Source organism: Lupinus angustifolius, chromosome LG20 (assembly GCF_001865875.1).
Source record: "Lupinus angustifolius cultivar Tanjil chromosome LG20, LupAngTanjil_v1.0, whole genome shotgun sequence".
Taxonomy (NCBI): domain Eukaryota; kingdom Viridiplantae; phylum Streptophyta; class Magnoliopsida; order Fabales; family Fabaceae; genus Lupinus; species Lupinus angustifolius.
This window is the reverse complement of record NC_032028.1, coordinates 8,513,437-8,537,071: the sequence shown is the minus strand read 5'-3', so window position 1 is coordinate 8,537,071 and position 23,635 is coordinate 8,513,437. Positions and strand designations below refer to the sequence as shown.

The following is a 23,635-nucleotide window of genomic DNA, read 5'->3' as shown; positions in this document are numbered from 1 at the left end:
GTGGAGAGAGGGTCTCAACACTGGGTCAATATTTGTTGATCAAAAGTGTGAGTCCTTTCATGTGATACTTTGATTAATTCAAAAATAAATATTTAAGATTAAAATTTAATGATAAAATATTTTTTTGACTAATCAAATAAAGTGTCATATGAAGTGACACACTTTTTACGACAGAAGATGTGATGCCCTGATTCATTATTAGAGTTACCGCTTAAGAGTTCAATTCACTATTATCAAGAGTGGTTTGTATCGGTCGGTTCAACCGATGAATCAGTTTTAATACTAGTACGATACAATATTTATACCGGTCTTGCAATTATTCTGGTAAAAACTGATCATTCCGGTCAGTTTTTAATTGAATTGTACTGCTCATACTGGTCGATTTTCAATTGTATTATATTGGTCATATCGGTCAATTTTCAAATACCGGCTGGTTTCATTTAAAATAATATTTTTAATGAAAATGACTTATTTCTACCAAAATGTTGGCATGGAGGATTAAACACACCACTAATATATTTTTTATACATATGGAACATGGTCTACCATATACATTTTTTTAACAAGTGGTATAAATAAAAATAGTTATTGTCTTAGTATTAATTTCTCAATATTAATATTAGTATAAATTATATGTATATCTAATTTCACTGGTATGCAATTTAATTAGTTAACCACCGGTTAAATCATCATATCATTTATATCAACTGACCAGTTTGATGACAATAACATTGGTTGAACTTTGGTCATTGGCTACAAGAGGAAAAAGCTCAAAAGACAAGATATTAAGATTGTTCAACACTTAGCAAAATAGATTTCTCATTAAGAAAATCATTTTTATCTTAAATATGGTTAATTGTAAATGCAAATCAATTACATGGCATTATAGTAGATTTTCATGATTCTAACATCTACTTCACATTAGATTTCCCATAAATCATCATCAATTAACCAAATCTTTTTTTTCCTTGAATGGAAAAATATCCTACTTATGGATTTGTATATTAAATGCACATACATGCATACACTATACAACCACAATAACCATTATATTATGCTATATCTCTGTCTATAAGTGAAGATATGGACCAGTATATAGAGGTGACATTGTTCCTTCTCTGCCTAGCTTTTTTCACTATTTTCATTACATTTGCCTCTTATGTATCCACTACTTGTACTAACAGTGAAAATATTAGAGGCCCCAACCAGAGTGTGATAATCAATTTGGAACCTGGGTCATGCATAGATCAGAATTTAACAGTCCTGGAGAAGTATCCAACTCTTCAATTCTCCAAAGGTAAATTGTTGTTTAATAATAGCAATAGTTCAAGTTGTTTTTGTTGCTCTATATGCTTAATGGATTACAAGGAATATGATTGGTTAGAATGCTACCGGGATGTAATCATTTCTTCCATGTCAGCTGTGTTGATCCATTGTTGATAATGAAGTTGACATGTCCAATTTGTAGAAAGACATTAGTAAAATGTTCTAAGTCTATTAGTGATGTGATTGTTTGAGTATCAGGAATTATATTGGTCATACCAGCTGATTTCTAACTCTATGGCTGATTTCATATTTAATTCACCTGACAAAAGTATATATGGTCAAAAGTCATTTGAGTGCAATTTATTTATAAATAATAACATTTAGAGACTACTAGTCTTATTAATTAACAATATGGGCTTTAGAGGTTTAGATATTACCAGTGTAATGCTTTATGCTCCCTCGCCTAGTGCAAAAGCTGTGAAATATGGATAACAATACAAATCTGTTTAATTTTTCTTCATTACTTCAATTCAATTATACTTATTTAATTTCTTCTATTTATATAAAATACTTTACCAATGGTATATATTTTTCCTATATAACTTTCTTGTAAGGTTGGACATTGAAAGTTCTAAGTTGCAACTCAACCTTTGATTTTCTTAATCAAATTACCTTTTTATTTTTTTCCTTTTGTACATAGTTTCTAACTTTCTCCATTATAATATTCAATGATGATGTTAAATCAAATTTTTTTGTAAAATGTTATATAAAAAATTAACATATACAATATATTATGAATTGAAACTAAATCTGAACCTCCATTGGGATTCACTTGGAGTGAAAAAACTCCACCGTTTTTTGAATGGAGATCACTTGTCCTAACATTTGACATTTCATTGTGTACTAATCTTATCAAAATGTGTCAACTAGTTAAGAAAAAAATCATAAAAACAAAAAATAATTTTTTTATTACTTATTGTAATATGATTGGCTTAGGACATGAAAAGATGTAATCCTTATTCCATTTTTGGTGTCTAGAGGAAAGCAAATACTATAGAATATTCTATAATGATGAATGAAAAAAGAAATTATGACTATGAAAGGAATCTAAAGACAAGCATGAAGCAACATTACAAGAAAGTCAAAACAATCCCATTACAAAAGTAGTAAATTAAAATGAGAATCACAATGCTAAATCCAAATTAAAACACAACTAAAATGAGTGACTATAGAATAGTCTCAAATCTAGCCTAATTAAAATGAATCCTACATGCATTATTATGCATGCATACCATGCACCCTACTAATTAAATTATCCAAAATCCCAAGAAACTACCAAACAAAGACAAGAGTTTCCACATAGAAACATTGAAAGTACTTGTCCTATAAACCAATGTCACTGCACTAGACTTGTCCCCTTGATTAGAAGATTCTGGCACTGGAGTAGGAGTATTAGGTGGTGGCACTGGGCTTATGCTAGGTGCTTGAGAAGGTGATGGTGATGGCGATGGTGATGGCGATGGTGATGGCGATGGCGATGGTGGTAGTGATGGTGGTGGTGGTGGTGGTGGTGATGGTGGTGGTGGTGGTGGTGGTGTTGGTGTTGGTAATGGTGGTGGTGATGGTGTTGGTGTTGGCGGAGGCGGTGGTGGTGGTGATGGCGTTGGTAGTGGTGGTAGGGGTGAGCATGGAGGAATGTTTTCATGGACAGTAATAGCAACCTTCTGACCTAGAGAACAATAGTTAGAGATAGTGCATGTGAAGAACAAGTTACCTTTCTCCTTCAAAGGAATAATTGCTGGGCTGTTATTGAATATCTTCACAGGCTCAAGTGTTGTGCAATGATCATAGTCATCTTGTCTTACCTGAACTAGGTTGTAGAATTTGGGGTAGAAGTGGAATTCTGTGTTGTTTACATTTCAAAATTCATCAGAAATATTGTGCTAAATTTAGCAATATTAACAACAAAAATTGTGTACATTTTTTGTGTGTGAATACAACCAATTACATTTAGGCCAAACCTTATATCTCATTGGAATAACATGAATAGATACAGCACCATAAATTAATACTTAAACAGTGCTAGAAATTATTGCTTGATTTTGGAAATGTGATAACCATATTCAAAAGTTGATTTTGAATAAACATGTAAATTAACTCGTTGATACATTAATATGTCATCAAAAGTTTGGATGTCCTTCGAACATGCAATAATAACTTTTCTCTTAAATTTAACCTAAGAAAGAAATTGGAAAAATATCAAATTTTAAACAACAGAAAACTAGGTATATGAAATAATTTCAAATAACATTGTCACTTCCTTACGAAGTGAGTGATATTTTCTTGACAAGATTAAGAAATATAACTAATTCAAGAGAAGTCAATGTTAGTCATAATAAAATGGATCTTATGTTCTAAGCTATCTTAAAGTATATTAAGTCAAAAAGTAAAGGACAAAATTCTCTAAATATATGAAAATCTATTTGGCATTTTACCTAGAGAATCACCCACTCTCATGACATGAGAATGTGCCCAATTACTGTAGTAAGATGGATATGGTGGAATAACCCAGCCTGATGAATCTCCCACTATGAATGGAATAGCAGAAGAGTGACATAAACATGCTATAAACAATGCTAAAAATGAGAGAACAAAAAGTTTTTGATATAGCAACATGTTCATGAGCTTTTCTGAGCAAAGAAAGAGATTGAGCAGGGTAAAAAATGAGAACTTGAGAAAATAGATAAGTTGGGCATGTCAAATCAGATATGTAAACGTATATATAAGATAAAAGAGGGAATTATTTACATTTATGTATGGTTTTGACGTTATATACGTAAGAAGAAGATTAGACTGAACAGTAAGGAATATTTTACAGTGGTTATTATGTTTTAATATCAGTGTTTGTAAAATGAAACATGTTAGTTAACCTTCTTAAACAATTTTTTTTTATGCGGACAACTTGTGAAAAAATCAGTATTTTTTTGTAGAGAAAATTGTACAATGAAAAATGGTTCATAAGAATGCATGCTTTAAAGGGTTATTACAATAAAATTTCAGCACAATATTTTTTTGTTGATTCCAGCATATTCTTTAATGCAGACGTTCAATATGTAACTGTTATTGTTTTTTTTTTACGAATTCATGTCTTTATCAAAATGAATTATGAATACATTTATGGTGTTGAAATTACAAAAGAATAAACCAGGGAAGTGGAACACACATTAAAAAACTCAACTGTCAAAAAATAATGATTTGGGGATCCAATGTTGTATATTATTATCATGGTTACAATTTTTGCTATTCAATTCAATTTACTACTGTTTTCTTGGCTAGTGAACGTGTTTACCATGGTAATTCAGTAAAAGTTAATAGGCTTCTCAGTTCCCTTGTCCAAAACTCTTTTGCTGCTGCAAAATGCTGATAATCTTATTTCAAGGATCTTGTAGGGGATTATGCTATTCTAATATTCTTATTTCATATATACAAATGGTAAAAGCAAATAAAAGCAAGGTTAGATCACATGGCAGAGGAAAGCTAAGTACACCCTATATGATTTCTGAAGTAAGGAATTGTTCCAAGAATATTGTACATTTCAACCATAGTTACATAACCTCACTCATTTACATTATGAATAGCATACAATAAATTCAGCATGCCATGTATCACGTATCATGTTCACCATACAGAAATTCTGATAATGATAATATAAAAAGTGACGAACCTTGTATCATGTAAGTATGTTGAACCGTAGAATCCTTTTATGAAGTCTACAAATATAGATGCATTGAAATAAGCTCCCAAAAGCACACATAATATGAAATTTGATCAATTTCAGATTTGGTCCCATGAACCAGTACAAACAACCAATGCTAGTGTCTACACTCTAGAGTGCTGCAAGCAGCCAAAAAAATTGAAAGAATGATCCTTAAAAAAATAGTTCTCACAGATTCGATAACATACAAACTCTACTACTCTAGATTGACCGCATAAGTACCAGTTGCTCTTGTTCAGGTCACAATATTGTGGTTACGGTAGTCTCCTAGATCACATGGTGGCAACAACTTAGGTTTGCAAACAAATGTGATAAATGCAATGGAATAACCAAAATTTAAAATCATGCTAGCAGCAATAATGTGACCTAAGTTGTAGCCATAAGTACGAGATGATCTTGTTCAGGTCACAATATTGTGGTTATGGTAGTCTCCTAGATCAAATAGTGGCCACAACTTAGTCACATATTCCCATTTTTGCAAACAATTGCGATAAATGCAATGGCCTAACCACAATTTAAAACCATTCTAGCAGCAATATGGGCATATAATCAAGCCATTCTCATTGCACTGTATGCACTGATTGGTCTCTCCACTTTCTGCAAGGACCTTATGGCTACCATTACAATTGAAGCATACCACAAACCTTATCCCAATGCAAGCATCACATGGACCATTAGACCTATCAATTGGTATCCCTTCAAAGAGCTTCTTCAGCTTTCCCTGCTCATGCAAAGTTAGAACTTCTTCTACTCCACCTATGTGTCTCCCCTTAATAAAAAGCCTCGGAGGCACTATTTTCCCATCCAAAGTACTCCATAACTCATCTTTGAACTCCTTGTGCATTGATATGTCTCTCTCAAAATACACAACCTTGAAGCTTTGCAGAAGGAATCGGATTTTGTTGCAGTCTTCGAACGTCTTCCTGATCCCCCGTAGCGTCGTTGTGTAGAAAATCACAGAGCCATCGCCACCTGGTGGACACTTCTCTTCAAACAAGACCAAAGGGTCATCAACATTATCATCATCATTAACAAATGCTTTCTCAATGCTGCAATCTTTCTGCAATGCATCTGCTTCAACTCTGGCTCTTCTCTGTTCCTCAATTATTAGCACATGTTCCTTCATTGCTTGCTCAAATGCTGCAAGTAGATTCGGGTCAAATAGGGTGCTGGAATTCAAGTCTGGCCTCCGGAATGAACAAATGTCGATTTCGGACAAATTAATTTTCCTTTTTCTATCACTACTACCTCTTGATTCTGATGATTTTTTTGATTCCTTCAAAACATCACTCTGTTTTGACTCTGTTTCTTCTCTGTTCCTATTATCTGAAAGAATACCTTTCTGATTGTAACTATTGGATTTCAGTGAATATGGTTCAATATTCTCTTTATCATCTTTTTCTTCATCTTCTGTGAGATCTTTCATGAGCACTGACACATCCATTACCTCAGACCCAGGCTCCTTCAAGCTCGTCTGAACAACTTCTTTGGGCTCATTTTCTCGCGAAACAAAGGGGTTCTGAATATTCAAAGTTGGAATCTTTGGGAGAAAATTGACATACCCATATGCAGCTTTCACCTGAAGAATTTGATCTTGATTCAAGGACCCAATTGGTTTGATTGATTTAAGCTTCTTCAGCAACTTTCCCTTCACCCCTTTCATATCTTCTTTTCCTGTGAGGTTTTCTGAGAATTATGTGTCAAAAAAATTCTAAGGATTTTGTTATCTGAAAAATGGATTGAAGAATGTGAAATGAAAGAGTAAAGTTTTGGTTTTGTTGTTCTTGGATTCCTTAGGCAGAGGTAAGGTGATAGGGACAGTGTTTCCAACGGCTAGAAATGTTTTAGTGCATTTTAAAATTGGATGTGTTTCCAATGGCCAAAAGGATCATAAAAAAATGTATTGGCAATGAGTGTTAAATTTGTTAAATTTGAAGGTTGACTAATACTTATCTGCGTTATATTTTTTTTCTTTTTGATTTCATGCTATCATCCAATTATTTATATTTTTTCAATTTAGTTTTTTTGTTCTACCAATATGATTTTATTGTTACTCTAATTAGAGGTTATCACTTAGCTCTTATTTATAAGTTTCTCCCAAACCAAAAGAAATTTAGAAAAAAATTTATTACTTATTTGAAATTGTACCACTTAGAAATAATCTGAAATTTAAAAATTTATAAAAAAAAAAGAACTTATAAGACACATTTTAAAGGATAAATAATTTAAAGGTATGATATAAAAATAGAAAATGACTTAAATATATTATTTGAAATAAAAAACTTATAAAACCAACTAATAAATAAATAGGTTTCACAACAATGGTCGTTTTGTTTTGAACTTTTAATAATGAAACTTGTTAACAACATTTTTTGGAATCATGGTTCGCGGGCCTACCGTTTTAACTTTATAGAGCTGTATAATTTTTGTTCATTGCTTTTACGATCTTTTGAAGATGTGAACAATTATCATAATGTGCAACTCGTAATGAAAACATTATCAAGAATTATATAGATTGATTAATTTAATAATAAATTTTTTTGGTATTATCAATGGACATAAGGAACTAAATTTAATACTAGTTTAGTTTAAAGAAATCTAGATCATCCATATGATTGCAAAAAAAAATTAAAAGACTAAATCATCCATCATGATTTATGGATGAGCAAAATAATTAATAACCCTATCCACTATAAGGTTTATAAATCTCACTTAACTTCAGGTTTTTAATGAATTGGATAAGCAAGTTTTATGCATTGATATCTCCAATCTTATTGTAGTATCTTCATCTTGATGTCAATTTGTCCCTCAACTCTCTATAGGAATAGCATGAATCCATTTTTATCACTTCATCTCCCTCAAAATTTTGATCCAACTGACAGACAGTGGATTGTATGGTTTGGTGGTTCTACCATGCATGGCATCCTTTAGCACTATCATGAAGGGTTGCAATCTAAAATATTCTTCGGATTCGTGAGTGGTTTTGAAGGGAAACAAATTGAAAACGAAACCTTCAAAACATCTCACAAATGTATTTTGAACTCTCACATATTTAATTTCTTTTCACTTCTCTTTAAAATTCAACTTGCAAACAGATTATCTATGCCTTCATGTATGATTAGATTTTATTGCTAATAAGAAAAGTTATCCTTCTTTGGTGAACGTAACAGTCTTTTTCATTCCATCCCTGTTATTTTATATCTTTCATAAACTAAGCAAAATATTGTTCATGTTGGTCATGATCATCATAGTAAGAATTATTACATCTCCAGTAAACTTGGGAATTTTTTCTTTGCCTTGTCAAGTAGTTTAGTTACAAATTTAACAGAAAAATAAGCAATGGTACCATGGTTACACAGCAAAGTAAGGGGCAAAGTAATAACTTACGGATTGCTCAGTGTAACTTCGAAGTTACAACCAGCTACGCCTTAAATTCATAATTTTGGTATGATACAAGTAACAAGAATACAGAGATTTTAGCAATTTCAACTAACCAAATCATCAAATCTGTGATCTAAAACCATTACAATTGCAGTACATTATGTTCTGTCATACCATAAAGCTACAAAATTTGGAATACTTCAGCATCACTCTGTAATATATGGAAGAAGTAAGAAACTCACAAGCTTGAATGTTTTGATTAGCTTTCAATAGCACCGCTTGTCCAGATTGCCAAGTAAAAAAGCAATATCAGGCAATCACTATATGGAGATTACTTCTTTGTCGCGCTAAGTGCAGCCTGCAATGATGATAGAAAGTAATCATTTCCATAAACAATAATAGTCCTACCTCTTACGCTGCCTGTTTTTAACTTTCACAATTCTTCGACCAGATTTGTCACCACCACCGGTGCCTAATGAGAAACTCCCTCCTCCACCACTAAATTCTACACTGCCAGAAGCCTGAAACGGAGAAGGGTTTGGGAGAGTAGCATTCTGTTGACTGCCAAACTGGAAAGGACTGACTCCTGATGGAGCTGATGCTCCGAATGGGTTGGGTTGCTGACCAAATGCCGGAATCGCTGGTGGAGTTGCTTGAACTGTGTCTTCAGCCATACTATCCTCCATAGTCATCTGATCATTATTAACAGGAGCTGAACCAAATGTGAAGCCAGAATTAGGATTTCCAAAAGCAGGCTGTGTGGAGGTAGTGGCTGCTGCTGAAGTGAATGAGAATTGAGGAGTTGACGAAAACATTGTGGGTGAACTAGAAGGAACAGAAGCAGATGTTCCAAATGAAAACCCAGATGGAGACGGTGAAGAATTAAATGTGGACCCGAATGGAGACGATTGGCTGGGCTGCCAGCTAGAAGACCCAAACAAAGCAGACTTTGTACCACTGCTGGAGCTTACAGAGTTGGTCGCTGAAGAGGAAGCAGAGGTACCAAGTCCAAAAGCAGATGGAGATGATGAAGAATTAAATGTGGACCCGAATGGAGACGATTTGCTGGGCTGCCAACTAGAAGACCCAAAAACAGCAGAATTTGTACCACTATTGGAGCTTACAGAGTTGGCCGCTGAAGAGGAAGCAGAGGTACCAAGTCCAAAAGTTGTACCAGAATTGAAAATGTTTATGGCAGAACTTGAAGGAGATGATGAACTCCCAAAAGAAAAAGCTGCATTTGTGGCAGGAGTTGCAGAAGGAAACAAGGAATTGCCTGAAGAAAAGGCTGTATTCCCAGTCAACCCAAATGATAGAGATGGTGCAGATGAACCAAATGGAACTGACGGGGTTTGGGTAGAAGTTGCAAACCCACTGCTAGCAGGAGATGCCTGGGCATTAAGCACAGATCCATTGCTAGAACCAATGACAGAACCCTGGACCTGGCTAGTTACAGTTGTCATTCCCGAGGAGCTGAAACCAAAAAGGCCACTCCCTGTGCTTCCAACAGCAGCAGATGAGCTACCAAAAGCAGTGCTACTTAGATTACTGTTTATGTTCTTGGTTTCCAGTGGTTCTGAGCTAGAAGATGATGCAGGTAAATCTGTTGATGGGACAGAAGAGGATCCAAATTTGAAAGAGGGAGCTGGTGAAGATGAAGATGCCACCAATGAATTGGAGGAACTGCTATTACTTGATGGAATTATGGCAGGAGTACTAGTGGCACTAATGTTGCTGCTACTTGCTGCAAGGGATGAGCTACTGAATACATTCTGACTGGTAAAGGGAGAGGAAAGTGAAGTGCTTGTAGCAAGAGATCCATTACTCTGACCAAAAGTAGATGCACTTGTTGATGTGAACAATGGTGTCGTTGTTGCCGATGAAACAGGAAGTTCTGGTGACCCAACAGAACCTATATTAGTCTTAGTATCATCATTACTAGACTCACGAACTTTTGGCATAGAATCAGTTGCAGAGGCAACAGTGGCAGAACTGCAGATGAAGGGAACATTTAGCACATGAATCATTGTAACATTTAACTGCACATAATATAAGGTGCCAAATATCTTTGTTCAATTTCAATTTTCTAATGCAATTATACATAACTGTAAACATTGCAGAAATCAGACAACCAAATTGCAGAAGGTAGGATGAAAAAAGGCATGTTTTAACCATAAATTCAAAAATAAAAGAACACAACCCAAAGTTCAAGATATCAATTAAACAGACGACAAAATTTGATGAATATATGGCTCAAAAGACAGCAGGTATAAACCATGTAAAAAACATATAGCAAAACACATGGAATGGTAAAAGTTAATAATAAAAGGAAAGATGTTCCTGGCGGAAAAAACACAGAAATATTATAATTCAAGAAAAATTATATCATTCCAGTAAATTGGCTAGTATACAGTAACCTGATTGAGGTTCCCAGCTTTGAGTCGGAAGAAACACAGAAATTTGGAAAAGTAGATTCACCACCAACTGATGATGAAGTAAATGGCATTTGTGGAACCTTGTCAGCATTTCCATTGCTACCAAAGTTCACTAACGGAACATCAGCACCAAACTCCTTTGATGATACAACCTTTTCCAAACCAAATACTGAACCAGAATTAGTTAACTCCTTTGGTGGAGCCACTTTATTCACAAAACCAAAGACTGGAGGAATGGCAATTGACCCATTTGGTGGAGCAGGATTGCGCGAACCAAAACTTGTTTGTGTATCTGCCGTAGCTGGCTTGGAGGTTTGATAAGGAATAGATGATGTTGTAGAGGTTGATACATCAACTTTTGCAACTACCCTAGACCCATCAGTTACATCATCAGTCCCAACATGAGCCTCCCGGCCAATTATAGAACTTTTGGATGGCATTACTACAGATAATGATTCGGTATTCTCCTGCGCAACGGCTTCAGTACCAGAGGTATCCTTCACTACCATTGCAGCAGGCCTTGTCATTTCATTCTCAACGGGAAAAACAGAGGAGACAGCCCCATTAGGATAAGCATCATCATCCAGGTCCAGGCAATCCTTTTAGTATCAGACAAAAACAACAGTAAATAATCATGATCTGAGCCATGAGGTCGAGTTACTATCATTCATTGGAAAAGTCATTTCAAAATTCATTCATTTGGAACGGAATCAAATCAAATATAAGTGCAACAAACAAAAAATAGATCTAAGAAGCTAAAAAATATTGTGTAAATTGCTTTAACGCAAAATTGTTTGGGAGCAGTGATTTAAATTGCACTCTGTAATCACAATTGTGACCGCAATATTGCGGCTCCTGGAGTCTCCATAATGGCATTCAGACCGCAACTTCTGGCGCATCGGCCGCTAACAATTATGGTAAATGCAACATAACCGCAACTGCGACCGCAATTAAAATACTGTTTGGGAGTAAATGAAAGGACAAATCACTAATTTTACAAAGCAAGTAATACTTGTTATCCCACTAAGCAAATGCAAAATATCAAACCTTAAGCGAAATACTAGTATATTGAAATTCATTTAAAATCACAATTACAAAGGGAAACGGTGAAATGATATACAAAGTCCCTTACCTCATGTGCACTCATATGAAATGCTCTCTTCTTTTGTGGAGGGTATGAAACAGATTTTATCACAGAAGAATCCACAGACTTCGCAGTAGAGATGACTTGATTCCTTGGTATTGTAGAATCTGCATTAGTTACAACTGGAAATAATTCACCAGAAGGAGCAAAAAGCTTCAACGAACCATTTTCAACCTTGTCTATCTGTGAAGTTAACTTTTCAGAACTATCAGACAAATTTCCAGGTGAAAAGTTGAATCTATCATCTTTTACAGTATCCAGCAATTTTGATGAGTCTACTATTTCCATGCTTTGAAGAGCCGGTCCATGTAACATGGAAGGTGACAACTTCATTGATGAATTATCATTCACAGTTGGTAGCCTTGATTCAGATGACTTTTCTTTAGGGGAAACCAACTTATCAAGTTGTTGCAGTATTTTCGAAGCCATCTCACTGGATTTTGAGGGTAAAGGGCCACTCATACTAGGCCTAGTGTCGCCTAAATTTTCTTCTGACAATTTCATATGGCTATGCTTATCTTCGTCCAGCACAATAGGATTCCACATGGAAGATGAGGGTTGCTGGGCAACATCAACACCGAGTCCGCTCCTAGAAATTGATAGAGAACTGCCAGAGAGAGGTAAGCTTGAGCCTTTAGAATATAGATTAGCCTTGTGACGAATTCGACGTATAGGACCAACAGATCCTACGTCATTATTCAATGCTGAACTTCTACGCTTCACTGACTGCAAAAAAGAAGAAAAACACTACATAAAATCTAGTAACACACCTAAAACAGACACAGACATTATTATAATCCCAAGCAGTTATACCCCTTGTTTAGATCCATAAAGCATGCCATGATCCAATGTAGACTGAGTTGAAGATGATGGCTCACCCTCAACAGCATGTCCAACACCCTGTGAAGTTAGAGAAATCAGATTAAAAAATTGACCCTAGAAACACCATGATTAAGATTGTCATTCAAAAAAAGGCAAACCTTGAGGGTAGAGGTTGGATAAATTCTGGCATAAGGTGTTCGGGCCATACTATATATTGCAGATCTGCCACGAGTTCTTGGGTTTGCAAAACCATTTTCATGAACCCCAGCATGTCTAACAGTCCTTGGCACAATTGACATAATAGGGGAGTTGAGAGGAAGGTTATCATCACTTTTTAGAAAAGCTGGACCCTCCCTTGCTGCAGGACTTTGACCGCCTACCTTGGAAGGCCTGCTCCCCATGTAAGCTTTTGCAAGCTCTGCAGGTGAAGCAATATCCTCACTAGGAACCTATCATGTTATTACATAGAAATACAAGTGAGACGGTATGCAATAGCAAAATCAGAAATTACTGATGCACAAAATACAATCAAACATTTATGTCAAAGAAAAGTATAAAAGCATATTCTCTTACTCTCGAAGTAACATAAGGGGTTAGAGCAAGACGGTTTTCAACCCTATTTTGTACTATAGGTGTTTTGGGACCTTCATCCTTTAGTTTAGAAGACAGTATTGCTTCAGAAGGAACCACTTCTGTGCGCTTTTCTTCTTCCCGGATAGGCGCATCCACAGTTCTTGAACGCATAAGTGCTGTCAAGTGATCAATCTCAGATCTGTGGAATAATAACAATTATCACATACAGAAATGAAAAATTATCCCAATAGGTACATTATTATCAAGAACTCAGAATGTCATGAACTAGATATGATAACAGTAAGAAGCAAAATCAGATTCAAGATGATACAACCTTCATAAATTGACACGGGGTACAAATTAGACAGAGCAACTATAAATAGATGACCAGATTAAGATCAGGCATCAGCCACTAAAACTATGAATAAAAGCAGATGCATCTTAAAGAACTCCAAACACTAGTACACTACAGTAAATAACATGGAGTGCAAATCAATGATAAAATACTTAATATATGCAAGAAAAATTTATAAGTAAGATAATGAAGACTTCTTAATCAACTGACGGAGCCTACATTATACTATATGGTAACATGACATTGTCATATATTTATTATATTCATTTTCATTATCCAAAGTTGAAATTATATTTAAGGCATTCTGAAAATAAGGTCATCTGAATGCTCAGACTAATATATATTCAACAACTAAATACCAAAAGCAATGATTCCTCGATCACATGATACAGAACATGCCTGGTAAAAGTCTTTTGTCCTAGCAACTTCTCAAGTTCAGTTAATCTGCCTCCATCAGAAGAACTTATTTGAGCACCACTTTCACCATTATCAATAGCTCCTTGTTGCTTGCCGGAAAGATTGTTCGAAACCTGTTTCTCATACAACCAATGAAAAAACAAAACGGCAACAATAAAAATGTTATTCACCAAAAGAGAACAACACAGCCCCAACGCCAACAATAAAAATGAAAAAAAGATATACAGCCAATGCAAGCAGCACCATCGAACATTCAGTTACTTACTGTAACTAACTAAAATGATGCAACCAACAAGCAATTAAGGAAACTGTTTATACTTTACAGGTTACTTCAGAATATAATTCACGATGTCCCCCACATCCACAGAAAGTAAAAAGCGATGAATCAGGCACAATTCTAGTAACAAATTTGACCCATAATAATCTAAGTTATATAACCAATCAAAGTAGCAGCTATGAATTAAAAGTTCTAAATACTATTATGCCATACACATTTAATACCAGATAGGTTTTAAAAAACGGTAACATATTTGGTTTGACACTACAAATACCTACTCATTAGTAACAGTATTTTTTATTTAGAGAATAGGAAGAGAAGATTGAAAACTCCACATTAACTAAGCCCATACCAGAATGCAATATGAACATGCTAAGAGATGCATATTAGTAATATGGCCCGTAAATCCTTAACTCCAAAAAAAAATTAAAAAAATGGCGACATGAAAATACGGAAAAAGAATTTGAAGCCAAAACATTTATTAAACTTCTTTAATAAACACATTACACCCGCAAATAAACATGTTGATGAACCATGAAGAGATGCAAACGGTGCAATAAACACACGAAGCATGCACACTTACAAACACGGCTTCTTCCTGATGACTGACCCCCACATCCTGTTCGATTTCTGCACCTAAAAGAATATATCCATAATAAAATGTATGTTAATAAAAAAATCATGCAATTTGTTTTTTTCATATCAACAAAGAAGTGAAGAACAGAGACCAACAACATGGACGAACCCACATAACCAAATTCATTAATTGCTTACTAGAGTTAATAATCATGTTCAAATTAATAGTGCATTTTAGACCCATAAAGGATGGGTTGACCGACCGACCACATAATTCTCGTACTCCCATGTGCATTGATTGTTATGTTTTCATTTAAAACTTTCTAGTTAAGCTTCCTTAACAAGTTCTCAATCATGTATTCCTAAAACCCTAATGACAATAATACAAGTGATATAGTCTATAACTCCAGCCTCAACTCCTTTCAAAAAATGAATGAAGACATGGTCGAAAATAACATTAAATATTAACTAATAAGCAATTAAAACAATATCTAGAACCAACACACATAACCCAAATCCATAAACTCCCAATCTAACTATCATAACCATACACAAAACAGAGTCACCAATTCCAAAAATCACTTCAATTCAAAAACCAACATAAAAAAAACTTCAAATTAAATATATGGGTGCTAAAAAAATTAAATTTTGAAATTTAAAAAGAGAAACACACACCTGAAGAAGAAGCGTTGGATTGAGGGGGTGGAAGACGCTTGCGAAAGAGAGAAGAGAAAAGAGAATGAGCACTATAACTGATGAGTCTATGAGCAGGATCAACAACCTTTGAAAACCAACCTTTGTTGTTGTTGTTTATTGTAGGGTTTCTGAGAGAAGTTGAGGGGCGATCGTACGGCGTCGTTTGGGTTCTGCGGAATGGGCGTTTTCGGAATTTGCCACCGGTTCCTAACCCTTCATATGGGTTCTCTTTCTCTTCCGTTGCCATCAGTGATAGAGGGAGAAAGGTGCGTTGATTCGTGAGGAGCTTCGAAGAGAAAGTGCAGAGACTGAAAATTAGGGTTTTGAAATCGGAGAGAAACGCAGCGGAAGAGAGAGAAAAAGGGGATAATAAATACAGCATAAATAAAATAGTATTTGATATTAAAATGAAAATGAAACAAGTTGTAACTTAGTTCTTTTCGCTTTTTTTTATTTTGATTGTAATTATAATAATATAATACTAATAATAATTTCACTAGCTTGTTCTTCTTCCCAATTCCCAAACAAACAAAATTATTAAGCCAAAATAACTCTCACTGTCTCCTACATTTGACATCATATACAACCTTGGAAAGAATTCATCTTTCAAACACTCTTCACCCTACTCTGTCTCTCAATATTTTGTCTCATTTCCAAATATATTTTTATATTACCAATATATCTCTCACCTTATATCTATTATAGAAAATATATTACCTTATTTTAATAAGTATAATTTTCAAGAATCATACCTTATAGTAGATGGAAAATCAATAATACAGTTATTTATAGTGAAGACTTATATTACTATATTAAGGACTTTCCATCTACCATAAATAACTTTTAACTTTATTAGTCTAGGATGCAAAAGCCCCGCCACCATAAAATACCTTTTGCACACAATATCCTCTACTCTCTTGGCTAAGTCCATTAAAAAGCATTTTTTTACTCCTAAGCCCCTTAAATTTTTGAGTTAGACTCCTCTCTATTAATAGAGAGATAAGTTGTAAAAAAATTTACTATAAAACTAAATTATAATTTTAATCTTAAAAGTACACTACAAAATATAATTTGTCTTTCCATTAATAACTATGAAAAGGATTCTTACTCCAAAAAAATTTTGTTTACATCTCATTTCACCTTAAGTTATACTGATTGAAAATCTCTTGATGTTTGGATCAATCTAATGGCAATTTGTCATAATTCTATGCTAGCAAATAGTGGATCAAATGACGTCTTAAAGGTTTATAAAAAAATCATCAATAAAGCAATTTGTGATTAACACACAACTTGTCTTTTGATTCCAACCTTTTTGTTTTAGTGCTTTATTTCTATTTTATTGTGAAGAAAGAGTATTCTCTCCTGTTATTTCCATCATTTTTATTTGGTTATTATAAATTATGGGATGTCTATATGCATTTTATATAAAATGGCATTGATCTAGATTTACTTATTCAATCTTCAAAGTTATTTTAAGGTTTGTTTTTCGTGTCGAAATGATAAATTTTGTAATTTTAGGCATATAAAAGTACATTGTGTTAATATGAAGTCGTCCTTATTTTATCTCATGCTAATTAGTTGTGAGCATGTTGAGATTTCTTTAGTCTATGGATGAGTTTAAATCTAAAATTTGACTCCATTAATATTAGAAATATGTTAGGAAAAATTCTAACATATCATGTTAATCCTTCTATTTATTATTTAATAAAAAAACACTTTACCACATCACTTAGGACATGTGTCATACCTTAGTGAAAATTTTTCCTCCAAAAAACGTATATATTTCTTTTAATCACCATATATACATGATTTGTCCATCAAACACATTAAATATCAATAATTTTTCCATCAATGAATTATGTTATACATTCATTATTCATTTTAATCAACATCAATAATTTTCCAATCACGTTAAACATTTTAAACTTAATATATTAATCTTAATACACAACAAAATATATATATAAACTAGCAAGATACCCGTGCATCAACGATGTACGGGACAATACTTCTTTGCTGCAAGATTAATAACACATATTACATGTACATTTATATAGTTAAGAAACATATGTTACTTGTGCATTCGTATTGTTAAGAACACACATGTGACCCGTGTATTCGCATGACTAAAAACACGCATGTTACTTGTACATTCGCATTACTAAAAAACACATGTTACTCGTGCATTCGCATAGTTAAAACACACATGTTATTTATACATTCACATTATTAAGAATACACGTCTTACCTGTGTATTTGCATATTCAATCACATAAGAAAAAAGAAATGACAATTTTTAATTTGAATTTTCTAATGGAAATAACAAAGTGAAAGTCTAAAACATGATACCATATTATTTTTATTAAAATAAATATTTTAAAATTTATAGAAATCAAATGATTTTTTCAATTTTAAATACGATTTTTTAATGAAAAAAGGAAATCAAATCATTATACTAAATTAATTTTTTTTATTAAAAATATATTTAAAAGATATAAAAAACTTAAATTTGGAATTTGATTTTTCAATTATAATAGAGAAAAATTAAAATTCAAAGAATCTGAAATATTAAAATTCAATTGGAAAAGTGTTACAGAACTTTGATGAGGTGTAACAATGCAATTATTCTTAGATTAATAGTAAACGTTAAATAATATACATAGATTAGTGTAAAGAAATAGTTTGGATGTGAAAAATGATTTCAATCTCATCTAATGCTCAATGTCTATTACATTTTAACATAATAAAACATAGGTACGGTAAACACTCAATTTTGGTGGGGTAGCAACATAGACCAATCGCTAATTAGTATTAAATTATTAACATATAAAATATATAAAAAGTAAGGATAGTGTGAGAAGGTACATAGTAATAACATGTGACATGAATGCGTTTTTATTTTTATTTTTTAATAACTTAGAACATTTTAAGATGAGAAAATGTGAGGAGAATGTGACATGTGGCATGAAGGAAAAACATGTGAGGAGAATGTGACATGTGGCGTGAAGGGAAAACATGTGAGGAGGATATGACATGTGGCATGAAAGAGTTTTTTTTTTTATTATAATAGAGAAAAATTAAAATTCAAAAAATCTGAAATATTAAAATTCAATTGGAAGAGTGTTACAAAACTTTGATGAGGTGTAACAATGCAATTATTCTTATATTAATAGTAAACGTTAAATAATATACATAGATTAGTGTAAAGAAATAGTTTGGATGTGAAAAATGATTTCAATCTCATCTAATGCTCAATGTCTATTACATTTTAACATAATAAAACATAGTACGGTAAACACTCAATTTTGGTGGGGTAGCAACATAGACCAATCGCTAATTAATATTAAATTATTAACATATAAAATGTAAGGATAGTGTGGGAAGGTACATAGTAATAACATGTAACATGAATGAGTTTTTATTTTTTATTTTTTAATAACTTAGAACATTTTAAGATGAGAAAATGTGAGGAGAATGTGACATATGACATGAAGGGAAAACATGTGAGGAGAATGTGACATGTGACATGAAGGGAAAACATGTGAGGATGATGTGACATGTGGCATGTATGAGTTTTTTTATTATATTGTTAATAAAAAAAATTCAAAACATGTCTGTGTTAATCCTATGTATCTTCAGACACTATATATTTCCTTTTTATACATTGTATATTTTAATTAATACTAAGAATTGATTGACTCATTTTTATTTTATTTTATTAATAAGTTATACCTCACATTAAAGGGGATTGAGTTCATTTTCACATCTGAATTATTTCTCCTTCTATTATCCTTTCATGTCTCCATCTTATTATTTTCCCCTTTTTCTTTCATAATTATTCTCTCTCATATCTATAATACAATGTTTCATTCATCGAATTTACTATGTCATCATTACAAAAATATGTATATCCATGTCATATTTTTTAGACATGTTCTTATTTTCTAGATCTTTTAATTGATTTCGTTTGTTTATTTTATAGATTAATTCTTATTTTTCTTTGGTATTTGTTGTTTATTATTCTATTGATTTGTTTATTTCGTAGATGTGTTCTGATTGATTTCATTATTTTGTAATCATCTTCGTTAGTGTCTGATTTTCAATGATTTCATCCTTAACAACGACTAAACCCTAAAAAACTATGGTATGTACTTGATCTTCATATATATATAATATACATTTACATACAAGTTACAATATTGTTTGATTGTTGTTGTTAATTTATTTATCTCCTCATCTTATCTTACTCTTATTATTTTATCTCTTTATTTGTAGTTTGACTCTCTGTACGTTAGTTTTATGTATTTGTGCACATCTCTTATTAAAATCTTCAATTTTATTCTCATTTGCACAACAAATGAATTTGATTTTCTATTAAAATATTTACATATCTACTATCTTCTATATATGAATTGGAGGGATTGCTGAAAAGATTAATCTAAACATCATGTAATTGTCATACTTGTCCAAAGAAGATGTTATATTCATCAAATAAAATTTGAATTTCAAAAGTCATTTTCTTTCCTCATGTCAAGGGTGAGCAGGACCCAACCCTACTTGCTTACCCAACATAACACGATCATGATCAGGCTTGAATAGAGTCGGGTCAGGTATAGGGTCAGGTTAAAAAAAAATAGACCTGAACAATATTTAGGGTCAGGTAGGGACCAAACACGACCCAAAATATCATGTCTCATGGTCACTCACTTATCATGTTTGTATGTGTTTCTACACAAATACGTACAGAGTAATAATATATTTTGTTCGAAAGTATCATTGATTCTCTAATTTACTATTTTACATATCATTTCTTATTTTTTTAGAATGAATGAGGAAGAAAAAACCCTATAAAACAAGGTCTCGGAGTTTGAAGGTGAATGATCTAATAGTCGTGGGGTATGGGAGTTTGTAATGAATTGTAACGAATTAATTCATTTTAATCATATTATTCTTCTACCTGTATTTATGGCTTAAGAAAAACTATATCGTTGATATGATTTAATTATGATAATGAATTGTTTCTTCTCTATGTAATATATTAAAATCAATTATAAAATATATATACATTTTTAGAATTGTAAATTTGTAATATATATTTGATTTATGTTTGCATGAATTATTCATAATCTGCATTGTTGATTTTGAGTGAATCGATTTATTCATTCCTTAATTAATTAATTGTATTTGTAATGTTTCTATGAAATTAGGAATTTCTTAGTATGATTTGAGTTTTTTTACTTTACATTGTGAAATTATTGTTTAACATGACCTTCAATCAAATTTCATATATTACAATCATTTATGAATTAATTTTATGAAATTTATGATTATCCTTTCAAATTTCAATCTTTTGTTTTCTACCATTGATACTTTGGAATTCACTTGAGGAATCAATTAACTCCAATTTATTTCTAATAATCAATTTGTCAGGCAATTAGAAATTGATACTTTGACCATTTAGCGAATTCAACAATTAATATTAATTAATTAATCATTAATGTTTATTTTACATTATTTATTTGGACTTACGAGAAATAAATCTCTAGTTATTCTGCTACATTTATTTTTACCTTATATTCGTGATTGTTTTTTATAGAATATAATTACACAATTTACTATCTATTACCTATATATGAATTGATTATATATGTATTGAATGAACTAATCTAATTACAAAATTATATACTTTCAAATTTTGACACTTAGTTTTGAAAGATGATATTTCTGTCAAAAGTCATTTTTAATCTTCTTTTCAAAAGTAACGAATATTTGATTTATATTTGTTTGAATTGTTTCTAAACTATATTGGTGAATTTTTATTTTTGTAACAAAATCTCTAAAAGACATTTATTGCAAATATCTCAATAATTATTCTTCAAGATATCATTTTTTAAGGTAAACAATAACGCACTGTTAATACATTGAGTTTTCCACGATATATGATTTTAATGATGCATATGAATAAACTTAATTCAAATAATAAAAATATTAATTCAAATATTTATATTATAAAAGTGACAACTTTAGTAGGAAAATCTGTATAGTAAAATATCACAGTTGTATAGAAAAATTATCTTCCAAATAATAGAAATGAATCTTTAATTTATGAGTTATTTTTATACAATGATTATTAGCCATAATATAATCAACTCAAATAATATTTAATTATACTATATTTGAATGCTAAAAATATATTCAAATATTTATACACAATAAACATCAATCTAAAATAAAACATAAGCATTCAAGAGATATACTAAAAAATCCTTATAACTTTGTATGTTGCTTATAGATGTAATCCCAAAAAATATGATGCAAAAGGAAGTCCTTATATTTATAATTTTACATAGAGAATATAGAGGTAAGATATTATCCAATACAATTTGAATTTTATTTATTGAGTTATTTTAGAATCAAATACTTTATAATATAATCATACTTTCAACAAACCAATGCTTATACAAATGCATATATAAATGTTAATATTATACATATACTCTCAAAAACCAATATTAATATTGCAAGTATATGAATGCATCAATTTAAAATAATAAAAATAATTCAAAATAAGAACAATGATTAATATTGCAGTAATAGCCATTGGGGTTTAGGGTTTAAGCAAAACTTAGGTATAATAGCAAAATATTAATCCTTATTAAATCATAGGGAATCAATAAATTTATCTTTACTTATAACAAAAAGAAGCAGTGCAAAATAATTTTAGGATGAATTTTTGAAATTATAAAATATATTTTGTCTAGAACGAGGTTATTGTGACTAAATTGGGTACAACTTATATAATTATTTGACCACAATATAAAGAATTAGTAATAATAACACAATTAAACAAAGATATGAACTTCTAAACATAGAAAACGTAAGTAACAAAACACATTTATCACAATTAAATAGGTCATAATTTATTTAATAATTAGCACTTTGATGTTAAACTATGCATAAGGGAGACAATCATTTAGACAAATTATACATTGTCTAAAAATAGTCACACTCAAACATTTACAAAAAAAGATTTTATACACATTTGAAATTAAAAATTTAACACAATTTAATTTTCACGAATTCACATATAAGACGTTTATAACATTTTGCCCTCGAGTCACTTATTTTACTTTTTGTCACATTAAAATTTTGTCTTCCTTTCTCATAATTATGTAACGGGTAAGGAATTTAACGTTATGAAAATTACCAAATATTCATTATGTTACACATATTTCAAAATGAAAAAAATATAGATAAAAACAATATAATACTAAAAATAAATTATAAATAGAGAATAACTCAAGATATTACTTCTCTTTTATGTAGTTTAGTTTACAATTTAGTTTTTATGCATTCTCAATATAAAACTTTTTCCCTCTAACACCAAATTGTACAAGATTCTATATGACTCTTAAAATAATTATTATGAAAGCCAAAAAACATAGTGATTTCAATACATGATTTATTAACATTATAAAATATATGTAAATTATTTATGCATTATGCATAAACAAAGAAGTGATCAGTGCATATATATCGCTAATATATTAAAGTAAATCTAGGATGAGAGGGGTGAGAGAAAAATCTAACACTTGAGTTTCATAATCAAAATTTAAGATTCATAAACTGCTATTTTTCAAAATACCAAAAAATAGTATTTTATTCTATTTTACACCTTCATTCCCTTATTTCTCCTCTCAAAACCATCCCCCATTCTCCATAATACACCTTAAACCCAATAATCATTTTGTAAACGTGACTTTAAAGTCATGTATAAGATATAGAGAAGGGATTTGGATGGGGAATTTGAACAATGGAGATGAGAAAAATAACCAAAAAACAGAGGAAAAATAAAATGATTTTTTAATGGGTAATTAAATATTTTCGCATCAAAATTGGGCTTGAATCTCAAATTCCC

The 23,635-nt window shown here is 31.7% G+C and overlaps 3 protein-coding genes across 5 annotated transcripts; all 3 read right to left on the bottom strand.

The window, feature by feature from the left end:
- LOC109335465 (cucumber peeling cupredoxin-like) lies at positions 2,356 to 4,039 on the bottom strand. The gene is made up of 3 exons (XM_019571600.1): positions 3,762 to 4,039; positions 2,870 to 3,169; positions 2,356 to 2,749 (listed from the first exon to the last, which is right to left on the bottom strand). The coding sequence occupies exons 1-3, from the start codon at positions 3,946 to 3,948 to the stop codon at positions 2,574 to 2,576; spliced, it is 663 nt and encodes a 220-aa protein (XP_019427145.1). The 5' UTR covers positions 3,949 to 4,039; the 3' UTR covers positions 2,356 to 2,573.
- Positions 5,080 to 6,906, bottom strand: LOC109335219 (uncharacterized protein At3g28850-like). The gene has a single exon (XM_019571332.1). It carries the CDS (start codon positions 6,702 to 6,704, stop codon positions 5,568 to 5,570), a length of 1,137 nt encoding a protein of 378 aa, XP_019426877.1. The 5' UTR covers positions 6,705 to 6,906; the 3' UTR covers positions 5,080 to 5,567.
- On the bottom strand, positions 8,393 to 16,103 carry LOC109336027 (nuclear pore complex protein NUP1-like). 3 transcript variants are annotated; one of them, XM_019572362.1, is made up of 10 exons: positions 15,697 to 16,103; positions 15,029 to 15,081; positions 14,151 to 14,281; positions 13,397 to 13,595; positions 12,982 to 13,272; positions 12,815 to 12,901; positions 11,990 to 12,727; positions 10,840 to 11,456; positions 9,464 to 10,414; positions 8,393 to 9,310 (listed from the first exon to the last, which is right to left on the bottom strand). In XM_019572362.1, exons 1-10 carry the CDS (start codon positions 16,097 to 16,099, stop codon positions 8,827 to 8,829), a joined length of 3,954 nt encoding a protein of 1,317 aa, XP_019427907.1. In that variant the 5' UTR covers positions 16,100 to 16,103; the 3' UTR covers positions 8,393 to 8,826. The 3 variants fall into 3 exon arrangements, with proteins under 3 accessions (XP_019427907.1, XP_019427906.1, XP_019427905.1); XM_019572361.1 differs by having other exon boundaries at positions 8,393 to 10,414; positions 11,990 to 12,074; positions 12,114 to 12,727; XM_019572360.1 differs by having other exon boundaries at positions 8,393 to 10,414.